Here is a 21,266-nt window from a genome sequence, read left to right as displayed (position 1 = left end):
CTAGTCACTGGCAAGTTAGTTGAATCGATTACGCCTAGTTACAGTGATTTACGAGAAATGACAGGACGAAATTACAAGTGTTACAGAAAGCTAAGTTCGATAAAAATTATTTAACGTTTAAGGCGCTAAAATTTTTCAAGCAGAAAAATTACACGTGTCCATCAATTCATAAAGGTCCTTTAAATCAATTTGCCGTCTTCTATAAAGCCGTCAATCTGCCAATTTCAGGCTACGAAGATCAAATCCAATATTCGATTATTCATCCAGTATGTAGTAGCAGTCTAGTATACCCATAGGTAATACCTACATGGATACTCGCCTGCAATACACATATATCGTCGCCCAGTAGCCTCAACGGCTTCACGTACAGTTTCTCAACTACGTGAAACTTTGTTAGACATTTTCTATCGTCAGAATTTTATTACGCGTATCCCTCAGGCAGTGACTAAACTATCGTAAGAATTTTTGAGATTTTACTCTTTCGTTCTTTTTATTTTTTGTTGCCTCCCAAACGATCCGTCCCTATCATCTCCCAAGACCTCCGGATGATTAAATGTCGATCGAAACAGTTTTTTCTTGGGGATTTTTATATCGGAAACAGCTGATGGTCTTGAAGTATTTGATTAATCGGCATTTTTTCTATTTTCCAGCTTTGTCGATCCGTTAATGAATTTTTCTTAAAGATCTTTCAAAATGTTTTTCTTCCCCCACCACTCTTCTCCCGTAAAGTTTTCTTTAAAATTTTTAATCTCGTACAAAAAGCCTTTATTTGTACGTCCTGACAATTCGAATGAACGAAAACTCCTTTAATGGACCGAAAGAAGACTCTTAACTTGTTCTACTCCGGACAATTATCCACGAACAGAGAAATTACCTCGATGCTTTTCGCAAAACGGTTGGCAAAACCGGATGATTACGAGAAGACTTTTCCCTGCGTCATTTCCTTCTATTCGCTCGTAGCCCGACGTAACGTCTACCTGTCAGAAAAAAGAAAATGGAACCAAACACAGTCCGATTAAAATTTGCTAAAAAATTAAAAACCCATCAATCACAATACTCGTATTGCACCATAAATATAATATTGACGAAATATTTGGAAATTCGAGAGAAAAGAGAAAGAAAATTCGAAGGTTCAGACTATATAATGGCAGGGAATTGCGCGCAACATCAAAGCCCCGAATTTAGGAGATTGGCGTCTGGGTGGTGTATATAAGGGACGAAGGGGGACGGATCGTGAAAGTAGTGACGAGTATCAAGAGGAAACAGCATCCAGTGCAGGATTAGTTTGAGCAGTGAAGTTTAAAGGGTGGGTCTGTAGTACAGTGGCTCAAGATGAAGATCGTGCCTAGTGTCTCAAGTGGATCTTTTCATAATCCAACCTAACCTAACCCAACACGATGCCGTCTAGCACGTCGGCGACGCGACGGTCCTTTTCGTCACCCGGTAGACAATATTCAGTACTTGAAGATACCGGATCGTGAAAATAAACAAAGATAAGAATTAACCCCTCGTCGGTCCATACAGCCCCTGATATCTTAAAGGATACTGGTATACCTCTGACGTACTCAAAAAATCAACACAACGCCAAATTCAAAATATTTTGACATTTGATTGTATAAAAAAATTCATCCCCTCCTGCATATCTCTACGTATCTATAAATTGATCCTAGCAACCCCTACTCGTTAAGCATTAATAGCCGCAAGGTAACGGTATATATATTCACTCCGTAACCGCGAACACAATTCCATGGAAGTTTAACGAATAGACTATAGGCCATCGACGGTGTCCCGTCAGGGTCCGTTCGACGTAATTCGATTATCCCAGACTTACATTATTTCTTATCGATACTCGCGCGCCCCTTTTGCCAGGCATGAAGTTCATTATCGCAGGAGGGTAATACCACCCCCCCTTTCTCCCTTTCGCCGACCCACCCCTACTTTCGCAAAAATAGTCGATAAGTAATTCCCGACGGCGTTGTCTCGCGCGAGCGACGGGTTCGGTAGACCGCGAGGAAAACTTTAGAATCCGGGGTCATTCCACCCTCATCCCTTGTCGAGACGTTACAAAAAAAAAAAAAAAGGAAAGACCAAGAGGGTTGGAGCGGACGAAGTAAGGGTTGGCTGTGACAAGGACGGAGGGAGGGAGTGGAGGGATATGGAAGCACGTGTATTTGTCGCGTCGCTTCTTCATCGGCCAACCTTCCATGCGAGCTCTAAGGGTAGACGTATCCCTTCTGCTGCACTGGGTGCAGGGCGGTTTATACATATAGATCGTAGCTCTGTACATGGCTGTATTGCAGATAACGAAGCATATACGAAATATATATATATATATAATATTTTGAAATTGCCTAAACACGATACTCGCATCCGTCGGTGGTGCCTTCAGCTGGGCATACATTTTGGATGTCGCAAGGGAGGGACGCCCAGGGTAAATGTTAGTCCATTAGCAGGGTTGGCGAACGACGTAGCTACGGGGCCACCCCTGGCTTCCAGCCTCTGTCACAGTCAGTCGGCTTTGCTTCGGTAGTTACCGGGTGCGCCCGATAGTGCTGGCCATTCCGTACGGCAGCTATTCGGAATCTAAGTCCATAGTGGGTATGTGTCTTGGGAATAACACAGTGCTTATATATTATTCGCATTACATTCGCATGGTTATGTGGGATAGATTAGCATGTTATATACTTATACACGCAGCCAATGTTTCACTCGTATATTCATAGGTATTATTTGGTATATTCGCCTAGGCAATTTGATATCGCCTTGAATACAGAAATATATATGGGAAATGTTTGACGCGAATCGTAACGAAAAAATTTGAGTCTCTCGGTATTTTTTGTTTTATGGAAAATATATTTTTTTTTTTTTCTCCTACGGTGCATCTCGTTACGAATGCCCGAGGAATATAATAACACAGACGCTCGTTGGATGCTTGGCAAATGCAGTTTCCCAGAGGCTCCAGTGCCTTGCCGTGCGTCCGTCAATAGTGCACTTTTGTGCATTGTTGCATGATAGTGCATTTAACAAGTGGGGAGTATAGAATGTGGAATGAAACGTGCAGGAGCAGCGACCACGGAGGGATGGATCGAACGGGAATTGCCGAGTTAAGGGATGAATGTTTGAAAATTTTATTTTCACGTCTTTTTTCTTTGTCGTTTCTATGCGGTATCCGATAATAGGGGGTGGACAATGCGAAGGGAGCCTTAAGGGTGGTTACATGCCCAATGCCAAGACAATGAATTAATGTCTGTATTTGAGCCTTTGTAATTCTGCTTCATCCCCCTAGCCCCATCCCTAAACCTTACTGCCACTTTGCTAGCTTCCGTTCATTGTACGTCAAACCCAAGTGTCCTATACCACCCATCCACCCTTATACGATACTCTGTGTATCTTACAACCCTCACTGTTGAACCACCCCGGCGTTACAAGGGGGTTGTATAGGCATTCGAATTTAAGGAGAGTCTATCCGTTCGTTTGCCCCTTGGCAACTTTTACTATCCCCCCTCTCGAAATTCGAAGCTTTGCACGAAAATTCCAGACCGTCTGGTAATTAAACTCGTGCGTATCTTCGGGTCGGTTCGTTCGGGTCTATCGGATGGCGCAATTAGTTATCAGGGGTAAGAGTGTTAATTGCCTTTGGTGTACTTTGAAAAATTTATTTTTCCAATGGGAGTGCGCAATTATTTTTGACGGAAATATATATATTAAGAAAGAGCTGGAGTGAAGGTAACTCACGGGAACAATGAAATTCCAAAGTTTTAGATACCACAGCAAAACTTTCTATTACCATTTCGGTGTCAGTAATCTGTATATACTGGGATGGATTATCTGGTCCGTCCAAGATCTCATTATTCAATGTGACAAATTTGGGTAATTTAGCTAGACGGTTTCCTTAGTCAGTCTGGTTCCATATTGGGCTTTAGGCTCGAGCGGAATAAATCATTATTATTGAATAGCAAAGTATATATAATTCATTAACGAATTACCACTGCTGAAATGCCTTAGACCGTTTTAGTAGGTACTCCCATAGGAAAATTTCTATAATTGCCAGTCCTTTTTTTGCCAAAGGCAATCAGTGGCGTTCCATTGATTTCCATTAATTTCCCATACATTACTTTTGACGTGAAAAAGTATTAGCCAATGAAAAACTTAACCACGGGCTATGCTGCCTGCAGTGACTATTGGCTACCAGTTAGTGCCGGTAGCAGGTACCATTATCAGTAGCATTAATAACGGCAGTTTAACTGGAAGCATCTCATTAATTTTAAAACGTACCGTGGACCACTCAGAAATAATTAGTAAAAATTCACCGGCACTCGAGGCCGTTTCTGTAATTAGGTAAACCCAGCCGTTTCACGGGTTAAAGAAAAAAATTTGAAAAATACCTTTGACCGACGTACTTAAAAATTTTCCATTTTTTTTCAAATGACTCCCCCCCCCCTACTCTCTTTGCATTTCGATACTACTTTTATTAACCCACGCTGCCATCTTTATTTCGCTTCTCATTTCCGCTCCTGTCCGCCAGTCACGTTTGGCCAATTTCAAAACTTTCAAATATCTCTCTGGCCTTATCTGACATTCACGTTGTATCGTTTGAATTCGTTTTTAAAAGTTTTACCTGTATCGACTGTACTGAAATTAAGCTGATTCGTAACTTCGTAGAGCTACGGGCACGTCTTGTGTATCGGGCGGTTTTGTCGTATTTAAGTTTCGACGATATACAGAGTGACGCAATAGTTTGGACACAGCAATTTATTAGTACGGATTTCTGGACAGAACAATTATTTCCACGTGCACGTTTATCAGAGGGGTGACCCAGCTATCCGCAAGTGAAACTCTCAGTATTACATTCTGTGGTAGATAAAATCAGTAGCCACACTGTCTTCGTGTTCCTGGCACGACAGAGTTCGATTCATTTCCTGTGTCACTCAGGCTGGGCTCTGAATATCACTGCTGCGTATCTTGAGAGCTCTCAATCTGTGTGTTAAAGGACCTTCGTGTCCAGGCAGGGACGTACCTACTATTCTCTTGTCGCTGGAGCATAAGGGGGTACTTTTTCGAACGAAGGTTTCGGCTCGTAATTTGACTGCCGTGTATCTTGGTAGGTTTTATATTTCGATTAGGGCACTCGGTTAGCTCTCAAACGGCTCCTTATATTTAAATACATTTTTTTTCGATTTTTCCAACGTAGCTGTTCTAACTTTATTCACTTTACTCGCAGTCCCGTTTCTTTTCCACCCTGAATTCATCAGGTTTCTTGTAATCTGATATTCATCGTCCGACCCTACTGGCTCTGGATAAACTGTTTTACCATGCGAGATTTACCGGCCTGACATCCAATATACTAGACGTAATTGTCCAGTCGCCACCTTGCCTTGCGCCAGTGCGTTAATCAAAAAAGTTAATAGGACAATATTCTTGTGGAATTGAAAGATGAAAAAATAAATATATTTATTTAACGAGTGACATGGATTTGTGCATTTAGAGTGCAATTTTTTTTTTAGTTTTCATGTATTATATTTAAATATATTTTTTTTTTAACTTTTGTTGATTCGTACAAAGTCATATCGATTCATCAATTTTGACTCGCGCACTACCCTGAAGAGTCATACGCGAGACTTATCTCGTGTGGCCGTATGGAACGAAAAGATAAATGTCGATTGTCATATCACAGACCGTTTAACAAGCGGGCGATCGAGCATCGCCAATAAATTAAATCCTGACTTTCAGCTTTCTGGGTATTAATCAAGGTAACGTACCTACCTACCGGAATTGATCTTTCATGCGCTTTGATTTTTCCTACGTCGAAGAGATATAGCCATTTTCAAATAAGCCTCGAAGGTATCGAACGTCGCATCGTAATTTTGACGTATCGACCGTTTTAGTCGAACATTTTTTTTTTACCAATAAATTTTCTGCCGCACAGTATAAACAGTATCGATACAAATTTTATTGATAAGGATTTTCATTAGATTGGATAAAATTTGTTTGGATCATCGTTAAAATCGATTTTCGAAAAATAACTCGCACGCGCAAATTCTTCTTGTCCCCCGAGCTATCACTGTTATCTCACTTAACCCGTCATTCACGTATTCGCTCTTGCCAACAATTTTATTCCTGCGCCACAGCCACGCGAACAACTTTATAGTCCCAATAGTCACGCAACTCGCGTATTCGCTACGCGATACCGATAATCGACTCACTTGATATTCCGTCCGGTATTCAGTTTCGTGCCAAGAAGCCACCGTACGAAACGAAAACTATTTGCAGCTCGAGGAAAATTACCGAAATTCATGGAATTTCCATCTACGGGCGAGGAATCGCTAGAAATTTTCGAGGGGCTGTTTTCGATTTAATTCAATGGCATTTCTCTCGTCGAGAATCACGTGATAGGAACACGAACCATTTTCAGGGACACTCCTATACCACTTTCGGTACGCTTAACAGGATCCACGACAATTTTCCTTCGTTTTCTCTCTCTCTCTCTCATACACATTATGGTACAGTTCGTTTAAAAATTTTCCGCTCCAATTTTTTTTATTTCATACAGCACGCGTTACCCTGCCTTTCAAAACTCTTTGCGAATCTCTGAAATACACGGCACGTTATTTCTGACGTTACTGAAAAAAAAAAAATCACGTGACTACCTAAACGCCCACGTCCAACTTCATACGTCGAATATGCAATTCAATTGGAAGTTTTATAGATCGTCAAGTTGGGTCGCGTTATGGACTTCTGAAAAATGAAAAAAAAAAAAAAAAGTTATTTCCTTTGCAGAGATCGAACGGCTTTGCGAACGAATGAATTTAAAATTGCTTTGCTGTCGATAGATGAAGCGTGTTGGAAATACATGTGAATTTTATAAGTTCATATGTAAATATGTCAGTCATATGTAATACGTATTGCATACGCATGTCATACACAGTACATTCAATGATAAGGAATGAGAAAAGTGTAAATATCGTCATAGTCGAACAAATTATATTTACAAAGTGGAGGCGTCTCTAGGTATTTTTTTTTTTCAACCCCCTCCTAGTCTAGTCCCAGCAAGGGATGACGAAACTGGGTTAATGCACGTTACAAAGACCCGATAATCTTCGGCAAACGCTCCGCGCCCGGTTGGCCGTGGTTTGAGAAAAAAAAAAAAAGGGAATTTTATGAAGTTTTACGAGCTAGCAGCAGGTCTACCAACTGCAAAGATAGAAACGTACGATATTGTCTTTGACATTAATGGATGAAGTCCCATTGATCTAGTTCTGTGATCGAGCACCAGGCGAACGCATCTCTTAGGTAGTTGAATATGTAACGAGTATATATATATATATATATACTATACATGTGTCCTTTGTTTTACCATAAATCCAGCTGGGAAGCAGCTCGGAAGTATTAGTCCAATTTTTTTTTTGACCGTAGGAACTATTTCCAAAAAGTATCAAAAACTGTATGCCTCTTCTGGGTGCTACTGTAACTCACTTTGTTTTTTTTGTTTTTTTTCTTAATTTTAAACAATGAGTTGCCAACTTCACACTCGTCGGTTATACCGGGCAATTGGTGCGAAAGGGTAGTCGACAGCTGAGGGTGGTTTATGACCGTGGGGCATGACGCAGTGAGGCAAGGGCTTCAGCATTTCCGGTACTTGTAATTGCTTCCTGATATATGCGGACGGGTCCAGTGACAGTTGCCAAATTGATTTCCATCCCCCTTCGGTCGGACGTGCGATTGATTTTCAATAATCCAGTCGGATCCTTATAATTCATTAATAGTCAGGTACTCATTTGTCATCCCTTAGCTATGACCGAGCGTATTACGTATTTTCATTGAATTGCTATTAATAATTATCCATATGGGATTAATCGAGGGGTAAAGTAATAGGAACGGACTATAACGCACCCATATAGTCTCTAATTGGTGCACTGTGGCGCGATGCTGTTTCCAGCTATGAATTAGAGGGTGGATGGGTGTTTCGCAACCCTTGCTAGTTCTGACGCTTATTTTTCTAAGGGTTCACACTAGGCTCGAGTAATTACGACAACGTATGTATGACAGGCTCGGGGATGAAACCCTTTTAGCATTGAAGCCTACGTCACGTGACGCCTCTTGGCTCAGACCTAGGGGTCACTTGCTGGAAAAATATTTTTTTCTTTTACCACCCCTCGCCTTGCATATTTCTACAGTGCTATAGGTATATCCAATGTGTGCCTCTGCTATGCGTCTATAGGATGCTCGCCCTCTGTACGGTCCTCCTCGTGTTTATTATAATGCCACCAGTGGATATTGAAGCTACATTATTCGCAATCACGGCACGTCCGTACCCACGTGAATTCGGCTTACTGCAAGTAAGGGACGGCTCGAGTATTCTAGGGGATGAAATCCAGCGATCGTATGCCAGGACGTTTATCGGTGCCGATTTTCGAACGTATCTTTTCTTTTTTGGAAATCAACCCTGAGAGCACTTAGGGGTTGTTTTCAACGGATACAAGCATCCCCCGGTCGTCCAATTTAATCGAAGATTGTATACCGTTCGAAAACCTACCCTTATGTGCTTACTACTATCGGTCGAGCGTTTTATGCTTTTTCTATATTGTTATTGATATTCTATTTTTTTTTTTTCTATGGATATTACTGGTGGATACGATGAGACACTTTTTCTTAATTAATAAATTTGCACAGACTGCACTTGTATCGATGCATCGTATGCACTTGAATGCAGTCGAATCAGTCGTATCGTCACAGCTGATGCAATTATTTATACTGCGATACAATCCCGACGTAAATTTAATTTTCAAAATGAGAATAGACGCTACTGATAATACGTATCTTAGTGTCAGAAATATTAAATATATGAAAGCATTGTCGAGCTTGTAAAATTTGAAAATCATAATAGCAGCAACGAGCTAAAATTGTTCGTTGCCATTCTCTATTAAGTTTACGTTAGTTCTTATTTTAATTGAAAAAATTATAAATTTCACTTTTACTGTATTCGAAATTGTATTTTCGATGTGTTAATATACGTATGTACGTTGTGTATTGCATAACACGTGTATTCTCGTATGCCAGTAATTTCAGCCTATCTACGTTCAGGAAAATTCATCACGTACGATCAAGGGGCCACTCGAGTCTGCTTGAAATTTCGTTAAATCTGTTTCATCCCCTCGTGATTGGGGTACCAAACATACGTTACATTCACGATAGGCGAAAATGGACGTCAAATGTATTATCAAGCTTATTTGCATTGTTAGGGTACTTAGTCATTTTTAATTTGTCATTATTTTACGAGATTCATTAAATTCCAACGTGATATGTCATACGTATTACATGTGTTTTGGGACTGTCGTGCATAAAACAGATATTGTTTGAAAGGTTCATAGTGACCGTACATGGGTAACATATATTTGTAAACATATTTATTAAATATATTCCTATCAGTGACTTGTTAATAGAAGATTACACTTGAAAATTGCATTTAAATGAAACCGCATTTGCATTGCACATGGTGAATATTTAATCCTGTCGGAGTGCTCAGAAAATATTGAACAAGGGTGTGCGTCGAAGAAACGATGGAAATTATAAGAATCGACGAACCCTATAAATAGCCAATTCATCAATCATGCAATGCCGGAGATTTTAAATGTAGTTGGCACGATCCTAATGCCTGTGGCAACTACCCCTTGTAGGTTAGGTCACGAAATGTAGGTTATACGAGTCTGATAAAAAGTAAAGTCGCCCTTTCACGTCAAGATTAGTATTTAAGATTTTGACGGTTGCTTAACGTGGGTCATACACGCCATTTAAAGGGTATACGAAACATTAATACTTAACCGTTATACAAAAGAACCGAGCCCCCCCCCCGTATCGGACCCTGAATCCTGGCTTTTAGCCATGAATAAAAACCACCCCTATACGTATACATATAAAGTGTCACGTGGTATACCCGGACTTTCCTATTTAACATTAATACTTAATAAACATTAATACTTAACCGTTATACAAAACAACCGAGCCCCCCCCGTATCGGACCCTGAATCCTGGCTTTTAGCCATGAATAAAAACCACCCCTATACGTATACATATAAAGTGTCACGTGGTATACCCGGACTTTCCTATTTAACATTAATACTTAATAAACATTAATACTTAACCGTTATACAAAACAACCGAGCCCCCCCCGTATCGGACCCTGAATCCTGGCTTTTAGCCATGAATAAAAACCACCCCTATACGTATACATATAAAGTGTCACGTGGTATACCCGGACTTTCCTATTTAACATTAATACTTAATAAACATTAATACTTAACCGTTATACAAAACAACCGAGCCCCCCCCGTATCGGACCCTGAATCCTGGCTTTTAGCCATGAATAAAAACCACCCCTATACGTATACATATAAAGTGTCACGTGGTATACCCGGACTTTCCTATTTAACATTAATACTTAATAAACATTAATACTTAACCGTTATACAAAACAACCGAGCCCCCCCCGTATCGGACCCTGAATCCTGGCTTTTAGCCATGAATAAAAACCACCCCTATACGTATACATATAAAGTGTCACGTGGTATACCCGGACTTTCCTATTCGCATACGAAAAAGCAGCGTGGTATCTTTTTCCATGAATTGCAATAATATTCTCGCAGGGTTTATGCATACTTTACCACCCGCCCTATTTAAGGGTCGTAACACGCATGCGTCTATTTTCCGCGCAGACATTCGAGTCTGGTTACGTTGGAAATTCGTAAGCGTCCGTAGGGCTCTCAAGATAAATAGTTTTTCACCCCCGTGTGAGGAAGGGAAACGTTACCGTCGAAAGAAAACTGCCACCCGGTATAGTATATCCTGCGTGTATACACGTGATACAGGGAGACGGGTTGGGATACGAAAAGCCTTTCTTTTCAGGTAGCCCAGCAAGTAATTAAATGGCTGTTGTATTTAAGCATCAGGGGTGCAACAATCAATAGGGATTTTATCATTCACAAAGTGGTATCTCGCTATCAGGCTAATCCCACGTTATAAGGGATGACGGCGACGCGGTAAATGCGAACTCTGTTGAAAATTTTGCATTGCTCGCGAATAAGGGTTGCTCGGCATTATTTAAGGGCGAAACGAGAAAAGCCGGGGACGATGGATAATTTTTATTTTATCAATTTTGACATTTTTCCTTTGGCAGTCTGTACGTTGAGTTTTATCCCGTTGAAATAGGGGTGTCTCGAATTATAAAGTAAAGGGGGTGGCTTTTTTAAGGGAGGAACACGCAGAGCGGTGTTACCGTGTACGATTGGTTTTTATGAATTTAATTTGTGTTTCTTTCGATAAACCCGAAGGAACGTCATTGGACATTTCGGAAGAATCTTCGAAGGGCATAAAATAGCGGATACGTCCTGAAGAGACGTTGGTCCACGAGATGCTGGACGCGGGGAAGATCTCGGGGAATTCCCCGAGCATTTTAGTCTTTCAATATGTCTAGTGGATTTTCTCTTCCTCTTATATTTTTCCCTTGAAATTCCCTAGGAGTGCCAGGGGAAAAATAAATCTCACGAAATTCTCGTGTAGGCCTTTTTTTTCCATTTTTACGGAACGTGGCTGTGTCCCTCTATGCGTACGTTTGTCAAAAGCAGAGTCGTTTGCACGTTCCTCACGCAGTGCCAGGTACGAATAATTATCTTGGCCGTGAGAAAAAAAGAAAAATTGTCTCGTTCTTTGTTACCCACTTTATGTCCAGGCTGAGTCTAGAATTCAGACTGCGTCATCCTGGGCTACGATGATTCAGATCTCAGGGTAGTCGAGCAAATAAATTTCCAGCGAAACGTCCAGCTCGTCTGGCACGTGGCACTGGTCATTGTGCAAGGAGGCTGGGAGAGGGGCGGGGGTGTTGAGAAAATTTCATTAAACGAATTTTACTGTAAAATATTCATTCGCTGCAGAGGCGCGAAAAACGTTCTTTTTATTTTACACGCAACCGACAAGGAATTTGAATTTCAAATTACCTGCATTAGAAACACCATTTTATTCAGTTTGCGTTTCGGTATGAACGTTAAATCCTTTTGAAAATGACGTCTCCGTAGCTTAAAGAAATACGTCGGAAATTAATAAGAATACACGTTAATACCGAGTATTACGTCGAACTCAAAAAATCCAATTTCTCGTCAAAGTAACTTTTTTTTTTCTTTCTGATAAGCACAAAATCAATATTCCAGATTTGGCTGTCACTCGGGTCTCTTATCATTCATGGGACTTTTCTGTCCTCACGTTCCCTTTTTCAATTCCAGTAGAGCTTCCTGCTGCTTACGTCGTTAGGCTTGTGTCACGTGATTGGAATGACGACACGGACTGGTTGCCATTAGAATTTACGATAAGACGAACGATTCACTCTGTATCGTAATTGGGTTAGTTCACTTTGTTTACTTGGTATATCAGTCTGAAGTTATTCTAAAAGTAGCCTGACGGTTATACGTTACGCCGAAGCTGGGATCACGTAGAATATCTTTGTGTCTACTGCAGCCATTATTTTTCCGAGCGAACGTTCTTTCACTCGCAGACAGTCCATTTGATATTTGCGAGACAACTGGCTTTCGAGTCCACTGCCCGTGTAAAACCTTTGCCCGTTTACTTTCCAGGACGAAGGATGGAAGCTGAATCGTACAAATTACTACCAGGAGGGATGGCTGGCTACTGGCAATGCTCGAGGCCTGGTTGGAGTTACGTTCACTACCTCCCACTGCAGAACAAGGGCTGCCGAATTACCGCTTCGTGCGAACTATAACCTCAGAGGCCATCGGAGCGAGGTCAGTCAAAATTAAACCTTTACACGATTATTAGGGGGGATAAAAATAAATTTTTTAAAAGAACAGTATATAACGTGCTGGTGTTAGCTTATAACGGGGACTGATTTCATTATTTCTTTGCACGAGCTTTACGTTCGGAAAGTAAAACATGGACCGGAGGAGCCATTGTTTTGTGTTTTGATTTATCGGGAACGCGTTTGCCGGCCACTTGGGTTTCCATGGATTCAGTCGGTAAAATTACCACACGATCGTGAGATAGGGTTTGAACGGGGTCAACCCCAGATGTACCGTATTGTTAAACCTCGCAGTAATTAACTGCGAATCTTCCGTGAATTGAGCATAGAAAATAGAAAAAAGAGCAGACAAGCAACCCACGTGTTATCGCTGCATTGTTTTACATAATGAATTTTTCTCGTTCGATACTGTGCACCGTGCGTGTGTATCCAAATGTTAAGAACAGTCTTCCTTTTCCTTACTCTAAGGCATATGACAGATACACGTAAGGGGTGTAAGTGGGAAGAAAAATGTAACGGGCGAACGAGACTCACGGCGAAGATGGACGAAATTTAATAAATTTCCTCGAAGAATGTGGGTAGCGGCACAGGCTGTTCTATTGTCAGTGATCATAAGGGTCCACGCGTAAGGGTCGGAGAGGCTTAGGTAAACGATTTAACCCGTATTAAATATCTGTTCATAGACTCGTTCGTCCCACTCGTTCAAATACCGCAGGGCATTATCGTCGCGGTATAGCGTTACGCGCACAAAGTATACTACGGCCAGCCGTAGGAGAGCTTTGAAATCTCGCGGGCTTCCAATTAGAATTGACCGGCGACAGATGGCGCGGCGGTCGAGAATATTCCTGCGGAAGTAGGTCCGTATCGCTGCTTCTCAGGCGCCCGGCTTAATTTCACGCTACACCCTCGACTTGAAGTTTACACGAAAGTCCACGGGCATTAGGGGCTGAAAGTTGCTCCCAAGAAAATATAGAGCCAACCAATTTCCTCCGAAGGGTTCCTCTCGAGGGCTACCCTCTATAAGTCGGCGCACACGCACGGCCCGCTTCTATCGTACGTACCAACCGCGCGGTATAGGAATATTTGTTATCACGAAGAAAAAGCATCGAGACTCGCGCGCGTGACGGACGCGTTAAATCGGGATATGAATAGGGGTGGTTGCGATCTAGTAGAGGGTCGCGCCGGGCCACTTGGAACGTGCCAAAGTCATCGGTTCAACCCTTGTGCCATACCATATGGGAATTCTGTGGAACCATACCTGATATAATTTTAGGTGCAAAACTACCCCTCGTGCTTATTACTCTCCATCTGTATGCTCCTCTACAGGTTGATGCACTCGGAGTGCACCTGTCTGCCTGCTCTGCTTTAAAAGGGTGTATTAAATAGAAGGGAACCCTTGGAATGATTTTCATATAATTTCTTATAGGGATCGGTTAATACGGCGCGTGGTAAAGTGCAGCCTAATTTCAGCAGGTTACCGTATCTATTTATTCACCCGATTACATAACTCAGATACTCGGAGACGTTCGCGAGCTTGACTGGCATTAATAATGCCGGCTTAAAATTGCCAACCCCTTGTATCCCCAGCCTCTCAAGCGCCTCTACGTACTCTGAAACTTTATTACTACGTAGCTCATAGACGCTTCTCCCTGCGACCCCCGTCTGACGGTATTTCGGATTCACCCTTTTTTCCCCTCGCCGACCCCTTTGTCCATGCAACGCCCTATTGCCTCTCTCTCACCCTCGTTCGGCTCCGACCGAAAACAAGGGTTAAAGAGCCTCCCGTCACGTGACTAGTTCGACCTACCCTCATCCCTTATTCTTATATTTGCTTCACAGCGATCCACTGCAACACTGCGTAGGCAATTTCTGTTGACGCCTGGAATTCACACGAGCTTTAAATTCCACCCTTATGTATATGGATATATATATATATATATATATATATATATATATGCAATGTACATTGGGGTTTATCGGAACGGTTATCGGGATATTTCTTTTCGACTCGATATATTAGGTCGGTTTGTTCTACCTATTTTTTGTTCACCCTATTGCGGCAACAGTGACCTTCGCTAGGAGTATATATATATATTAATTATTTTCCTCACTACCGTATCCTATATCACTCTTATGTATGTACTTTGTATAGCTATAATTTTTTTTATTAACCTATATATATATATATTTGCATACCTAGATGAAAGAACGTTCTATATGTAGCTATGCAGATATTCGAAAGTTATATAGTCAGTTTAATTATTTGTACATAATAAATTGCCGACGCGAAGCGTCGCGACGCTCTTTGCTGCAGTTGGGCAAATTTGCCATTGGCACAGGTATCCGCGTGCATGGCGCAGAGCTGATTCTATATACGTCTACGCGGATGAATACACGTGCAGTTATTCATATGCCAGTTCGAAACGCGTGGACAGGGGATGAAATCGACTTGAAATTTTTTTTTTTTTCAAAATTTGAGCTCAACATTTTTCTGGCGCAGCGTAATGTATTTTTAAAATTTTACTCCCTTTTCATTTTCTCTCTTTCTCAAAGCGATACAGCTTTTCGGGGAATATTCGTGAAATACGAAGAATGAGGTAATTTAATTATTTTCCTCACTACCGTATCCTATATCACTCTTATGTATGTACTTTGTATAGCTATAATTTTTTTGATTAACCTATATATATATATATGCTATTAACCGTTTCATTACTTCGGCTCTCTTAGATCGTTAATGCACCCCAGGAATAACTTTTCAATACGACTGTACACGAGTATAGGAGTCGCGTGATACAACGTGGCCTTATAATTTCCTCGTGAAATATTCACAGTAATTCCAATCTGTGATTCTTTTTCTTTTGGACCTCATCCAAACCAGGTACCAGGCACCGTGAGCACGGAGCGGGTATTTCCTTCGGTATTAATTTAACCGACTGGACTTTGAAGGCTACTCGACCGAGTTTAATCAGATAATCCCAGAGACGCGAGTGCCGCAATACGAAAGGATTCAAAGAGTAAAAGACATTTAACAAGGAGCTAAGGGACGCTGAGAGATTGGAGAAAAAAAAACAGAAGACAGCGATATATAAAAGTAGAACCTCCAAGAATATACCGAGCTGAGAGTCGCGATTTGAATCCCATGAGAAATTTGAAAGATGTCTACTTTTTCGTAAACTTTGACGTTCTTCGACGTCCTTACACCTCGAGGATTATTTTCTTTTAATATTTAGCCGTAATCGCCACTCAGGGACTTTCTTCAATATAATTCTCTAAGGTCTCCCTTACGTCATGACGTGGGATTTTCTTGTACTTTTTTTTCTTCCTCTTCCTCCCCTATTTCTCACCAGAACTTCCCACGCTCTCCTGATACCCAGGACCAATAAGGATGTCAGGATCGATGCCACGTACCATATTTCTCGACAGGGCTTGAAATTGCGTAGGATATTTATTGCCCGGATTTATGATTTCGGGGCTGGACTCGAGTGAATTTTATCGAGTCAATAAAAAAACTAACGACGAAAGATTCAATAGGCGTCTGTATATAAATTGCATATAAAAATCAATGACTATGTCACTCTCTCGGTGGAATTATTAAATTCGATTCGTCGGGACGTCGGTTGCACTGGATTACGAAATTCGCATTGATTTACGTATCGTGGGAAAATTTTATTTTTTACCTCGCTATTATTATTATTCGAATTTCAACTATTCGCACGTCATTGACCTCGATCGGAATATAGTATATAGTATATATGAATATGAATATGAATGTATACAGTATATATGAATTTTACTTTTATTTTATATATATCCCAGTAAAATTCAAACATCAAAGCCTATGCTTCTACCTCGTCACGGGCAGAAGGATCTCCTCTTGGATTATCGAATGGATTAATTGAAATTAATTAAATCGAACTATCTATCAATACCGTAAATCCTTTCGTCACTGACTCGAGTAGCCGCAGCAGTTATACAATACCTTATCTCCGTCTATAATAATAACAACAGCCCTAGGATAATATCTTTTGGAATCATTTGCATATCTCCACTGTCGACACAAAAGCTTCGCGGCACACTCGGCTATTGTCAGAGCTCCCTCTTTGTCTCGTTTACCTGGCTAATTTAATCGTTATCACAATCTAATCAATACCTGTACACACCGACTAGGCTCACGGAGGAGTTGGCTGAAAATTTAAAGATTTTTCCTAACCTCACTCTCAGCGTCGTCCTTGAATTTCAAATTGAAGCACTTGAGCAGTCCTATAGCATGTAACTTGTGTATAAGGAGAAAAATGTTGGTGGGGGTTTTAACGAAGTTTATTTATTTTTTTTCGTCAATGTGCCAGATAGATAGAAAAAAAAATTAACTCGACGTCGAGCGTCGATAAGAAGGTGGCAGCAATCGCTTTGGATACGAGGATTAAAATTTGAGGGGATGCAAACACGCGAATATAAGATCCACGTAAATTGATGATTTTGTAAAGAATTTAATTTAAAAAAAAAATATCTTTCCATTCACCGTGACACTTTAACGGGGAAAAAAGATCGTCTTTGGCTTTGCGTTCCCTTCGGTACCGCAATTTCAGAGTTTAAGGGTAGCGGTAGGTTATCGATCTGACACGCAGTGCTGTTTTAACCCAGGGGTTCTCAATGCATGGTCTGGATACGATCTTTCGCTTTGTCACTTTTATTCCTAACCTGTACGATTGTCGCGTATTGGATCCTATATATATGTGTTTATTCCAGGGCGTATCCCCTTTTCTTTTTCACCTGTTCGAATGAGAATTGCGAATGAAATGCGCTAATGCACGAGCTATTTTCTCGGCAAGAACGTCATTCATGGGAATCAGTGTAATTTACATAATAAAACCTCATTTGGTTGATATGCCCTTTTACTATTATATACAAGACCTAATAAATCGTACTGTTATGGTAACTTTTTCAATGGGGTGTATTTGAGGAAATATGAATTGGGTAATATTAGGGTGGATTTGGTATTTGAGTATTACAATTTTTGTATGCATTGACGTATTTATCATGGCAATCGTAAGTGGTAGTTATCGCGAATATAGCATACCTGTCAAATTACACGGTGCAATTAGGAAGTTAATCTATAGGCTCGATATGACTCGATATGTTTGTTATACGATATAACAATACGTATGGTACAGCCATGATCCGTATGTAAGGTTCTATTTTCATAGTTATTTCTGTTCTAGGTCGTACCAAGTACGAACCGAAGCCATATTGATCGATAGTGCAATTATTCGCGGTAGTTGACTGTCATTAAGATTCGTTATACGGGTGTGTAATTTTCGATTAATATTGGCAGTCTCACCTTTCGTAGTCGAATGATCGGGTTAACAGAGTCGGGTAGCTTTATAATAGCCACCCTGTAATTGCGGTAATGATCACATATCGGTGTGTACCAGACAGCGAGCAGTGGCAGCCTCGTTCAGCGTAACGATATCGATTGAATAATTAAATAATGGTTAAAAGGATTGATTAATTTTTTTTTCTACGTTTCCAAAGCACATACCCTTATCGATTATTTCCGTTGTAGGGAGTAGGCTGTGAAAGAAAAATTTTGTTTACGAAAAGCCATAGATCGTACCGGTTCGGAGATAAGATTTATTTTTCGACTATCCGAAAAAATGACGTCGCGAGAGGAATCTCGTGTTTTAGGAATTGAATTTCGATCACCGTGTATAAGCCATCCCCTATCGCCATGTTATCGAGTGCTTCAGGCGGTAGTAGTAGCAGGATTTTCGTTTTTTTACTTTCGAATGCACAAAACAGATCTGGACCAGGGATGCTGGGGATTTTTTTTTAAGGCGATATCCTGGGTGTGGTCCGATCAGGGTGACTGTAGCTAGTTGAGAAAATCTCGTTAGAATTGAACCCACTGATGTAAGAATTTTTTCATCCCCTCAGTAGAGTCGGAACGTCATTAGCTTCGTATAGGGGTTGCATGGCTCGTGTGTATGTAATAACGTGTGTGCGTTTGAGAGGGTTCACGGAAGCCTAGGGGCAGAGGGGGTTGCCTAGTGTGATTATACTGTTTCGCCTGAGGGTTGTTCCTGGCGATAAGGGGTTGCGCGGGCTAAATTGAAGCCGCGATGCGGCCACCCTTAGGAAAACAAGCCACACTATGCCGAATTAACGACTCTGACCAGAGACTGGAGCATTTCCCAAGTATGATAAAACCGACGGGGGTAAATTTGTCCGATCTTTAGGCTAAAATGGGGATTACGCTAGTGGACCGATAACGATAGTGGATTTCACGTGGAATTGCGAGGCGGTTGGCGAAATAGTTTTATGGAAATACTCGTTAGTGGCTTGGGATATTTTTTTTCTTTCTTCTCGAATTAATGGAATAGTCGATTTTACGTAATTCAGACGCAAATTGGATTTGGGTGCTATGCACGTGTACGTACGTGGATGCGCTCTACGGCAACCTTGACATTTGGGAAGACGTAGTGGCCAGTACGAGGACACGCCATTGATTTGTTGGAGCTTGGAGAAACATCCGTGCATTTACTGCAACTTCTACCGCATTGCATTCCTGCTCGTGCATTGTCGCAGTACCGGTCCTGAGATTCATACGTGCGTAGTAGCATATGTGAAGATACACCTATGAAATTAGGCTGACGGATTTAGAAGAATTTTTTTTTATATTTTTGTATTACAAGGATTTGGAAATGGGTGGAAAAGATATTTTTGAAACTTTCAAATATTTTTTTTTACGTATAATACAATGTTTACTTAAAAGTTAAAAAAATTTCGCACGATGCAAATCGCTAGAAAAAATTTTGTCCTATTTTCGTAAAAATGAGAAAAATCGAATTCTCCCCGTATTTTACGTCGCTGACATGTGTCCACCCCTTTCCACGCGATTGAAAACGAAAAAATCGATAACCATTTTTCCGTCCTCTCGGTCGTTCGGTAAATTCGATAAAGTTCCTAATAGCATACTGAGACTCCAATCGAAAACCCACTATGGCCTTTGGTCTTACGCGTCCGCCATTTCACTGGCGCCATGCGATCGAAACTCCATATCGGTAGTTCCAGTTCCATTTCCGTTGATAAATTAACAATCCGTACGGGACGGGTCCTTTTTATTTGATTATCGGAATCTCGGGAAAATTCGATTACGCGTTTTTTTTTTCTTTTTTTTATTGATCAAAATACACCCAGCAAATTCATCCAGATTGGTCGCGTCACAGACTGAACATTTATTTGATTGATAAGTGATTTTTTTTTCTCCCCAATGATACGTCCCATCCCTTTTTTCCGAATTTGAAATTCGTCCCTGCCACGGATTTCCCTCCCAGCCTCACCGGATGCCAGCCATAATCCCATACCTACCTTCCTGCTTTCACTTCCGGTAGTATCAACATCTCCAACAAGCACACCCTCTTTATCAATCAGGTCATCTTTCCCCTGGCAATCTTTTTATTATTCAAAATCTTTGATCCCCCCACACGCCCACCCATCTAGGTATTTTTTTATAACGTCTTTTCAATTACCTTTTTCTCCCATCCTCAACATAATTACGAAACGCGAGATCGCATGCAAAAGACCATGTCTTTCATCGTGTATAATAAAGTTCCGTACCCTTTTGATATTCATGGCGGAGCATCCAGCAAATACCGTAGTAAAGTATTGATCCTCGTATTTACCTAAACTAGTGAATTTTATTTTAAAAGTCAACACCCAGTATACCAGGTTTGTCTGTATAAAATACGAACGACATAAAGATGTAACGAAAAAATATATATATATATATATATATATATATTCATCCTTACAGTTGATTATATCGCATCGTTCTAGATGACATTCCAAGTACATGTACGTCCGATAACGTGATACTTATACGTCCTTCGAGGGACGTCGTTGAGACGTCTTCTGGAAAATATTCTCCAGCATATCGTATGCAGCCACTTTGTAAAAGATGGCTGGTATTGTCTTACGTACATAGGCTCGAGCGATACCTTTTTTTCACGGTATATATGTACACGTATACACATAGCAGACATATATAACAGTATGTAAACAGAAATATTTTTATAGCGAATTTCTCAAGATCGATTGGAATTCTCGCTGAATATATTTTGTCCAACATGACTATGTTAACGATACGACCAAATTTGGACAATATCTTTACGATCGTTCAGAGAGAGAAATTAGGATCGTGTCGTATTTTTTTTTATTAAGGGATGTATCATATAGAGCTACCCTTTTGCTATCGGATGCTCCACTATGGTTAGTAATAAAAATATATAAAGTACCACACGTGCCTGTCAGATATGCAAAACAGTGCAAGAATTTTTTTAATCCCTGGCACGCGAATCTGATTATTCATTTATGTAATTAGGGAGTCCAGACGACCAAAGGGGAGGCGTCGGGGGGTCGCGTGGAAATGAAAAAAAGTTTGAGAGCAAATGGGCGAGAGTAATGG

At 40.8% G+C, this 21,266-nt stretch overlaps 1 protein-coding gene across 4 annotated transcripts in view; it reads left to right on the top strand.

Moving 5' to 3' along the window:
- Positions 1 to 21,266, top strand: part of LOC107271837 (tubby-related protein 4) — a 35,077-nt gene that overhangs the window by 1,397 nt on the left and 12,414 nt on the right. For all 4 annotated transcript variants that reach the window (XR_003060990.1, XR_001538752.2, XR_003060991.1 and 1 more), the window contains exon 2: positions 12,618 to 12,785. Coding sequence is in view for 1 of the 4 variants with exons in the window: in XM_015748296.2 (XP_015603782.1) it covers positions 12,618 to 12,785 (168 nt within the window). In the remaining 3 variants the exon portion in view is untranslated. The remainder of the gene's footprint in view (positions 1 to 12,617; positions 12,786 to 21,266) is intronic.

Source organism: Cephus cinctus, unplaced genomic scaffold (assembly GCF_000341935.2).
Source record: "Cephus cinctus unplaced genomic scaffold, Ccin1 Ccin1_scaffold1043, whole genome shotgun sequence".
In the NCBI taxonomy this organism is placed as follows: domain Eukaryota; kingdom Metazoa; phylum Arthropoda; class Insecta; order Hymenoptera; family Cephidae; genus Cephus; species Cephus cinctus.
Note: the sequence above shows the minus strand (reverse complement) of the source record. Positions and strands in the feature narration are given on the sequence as shown.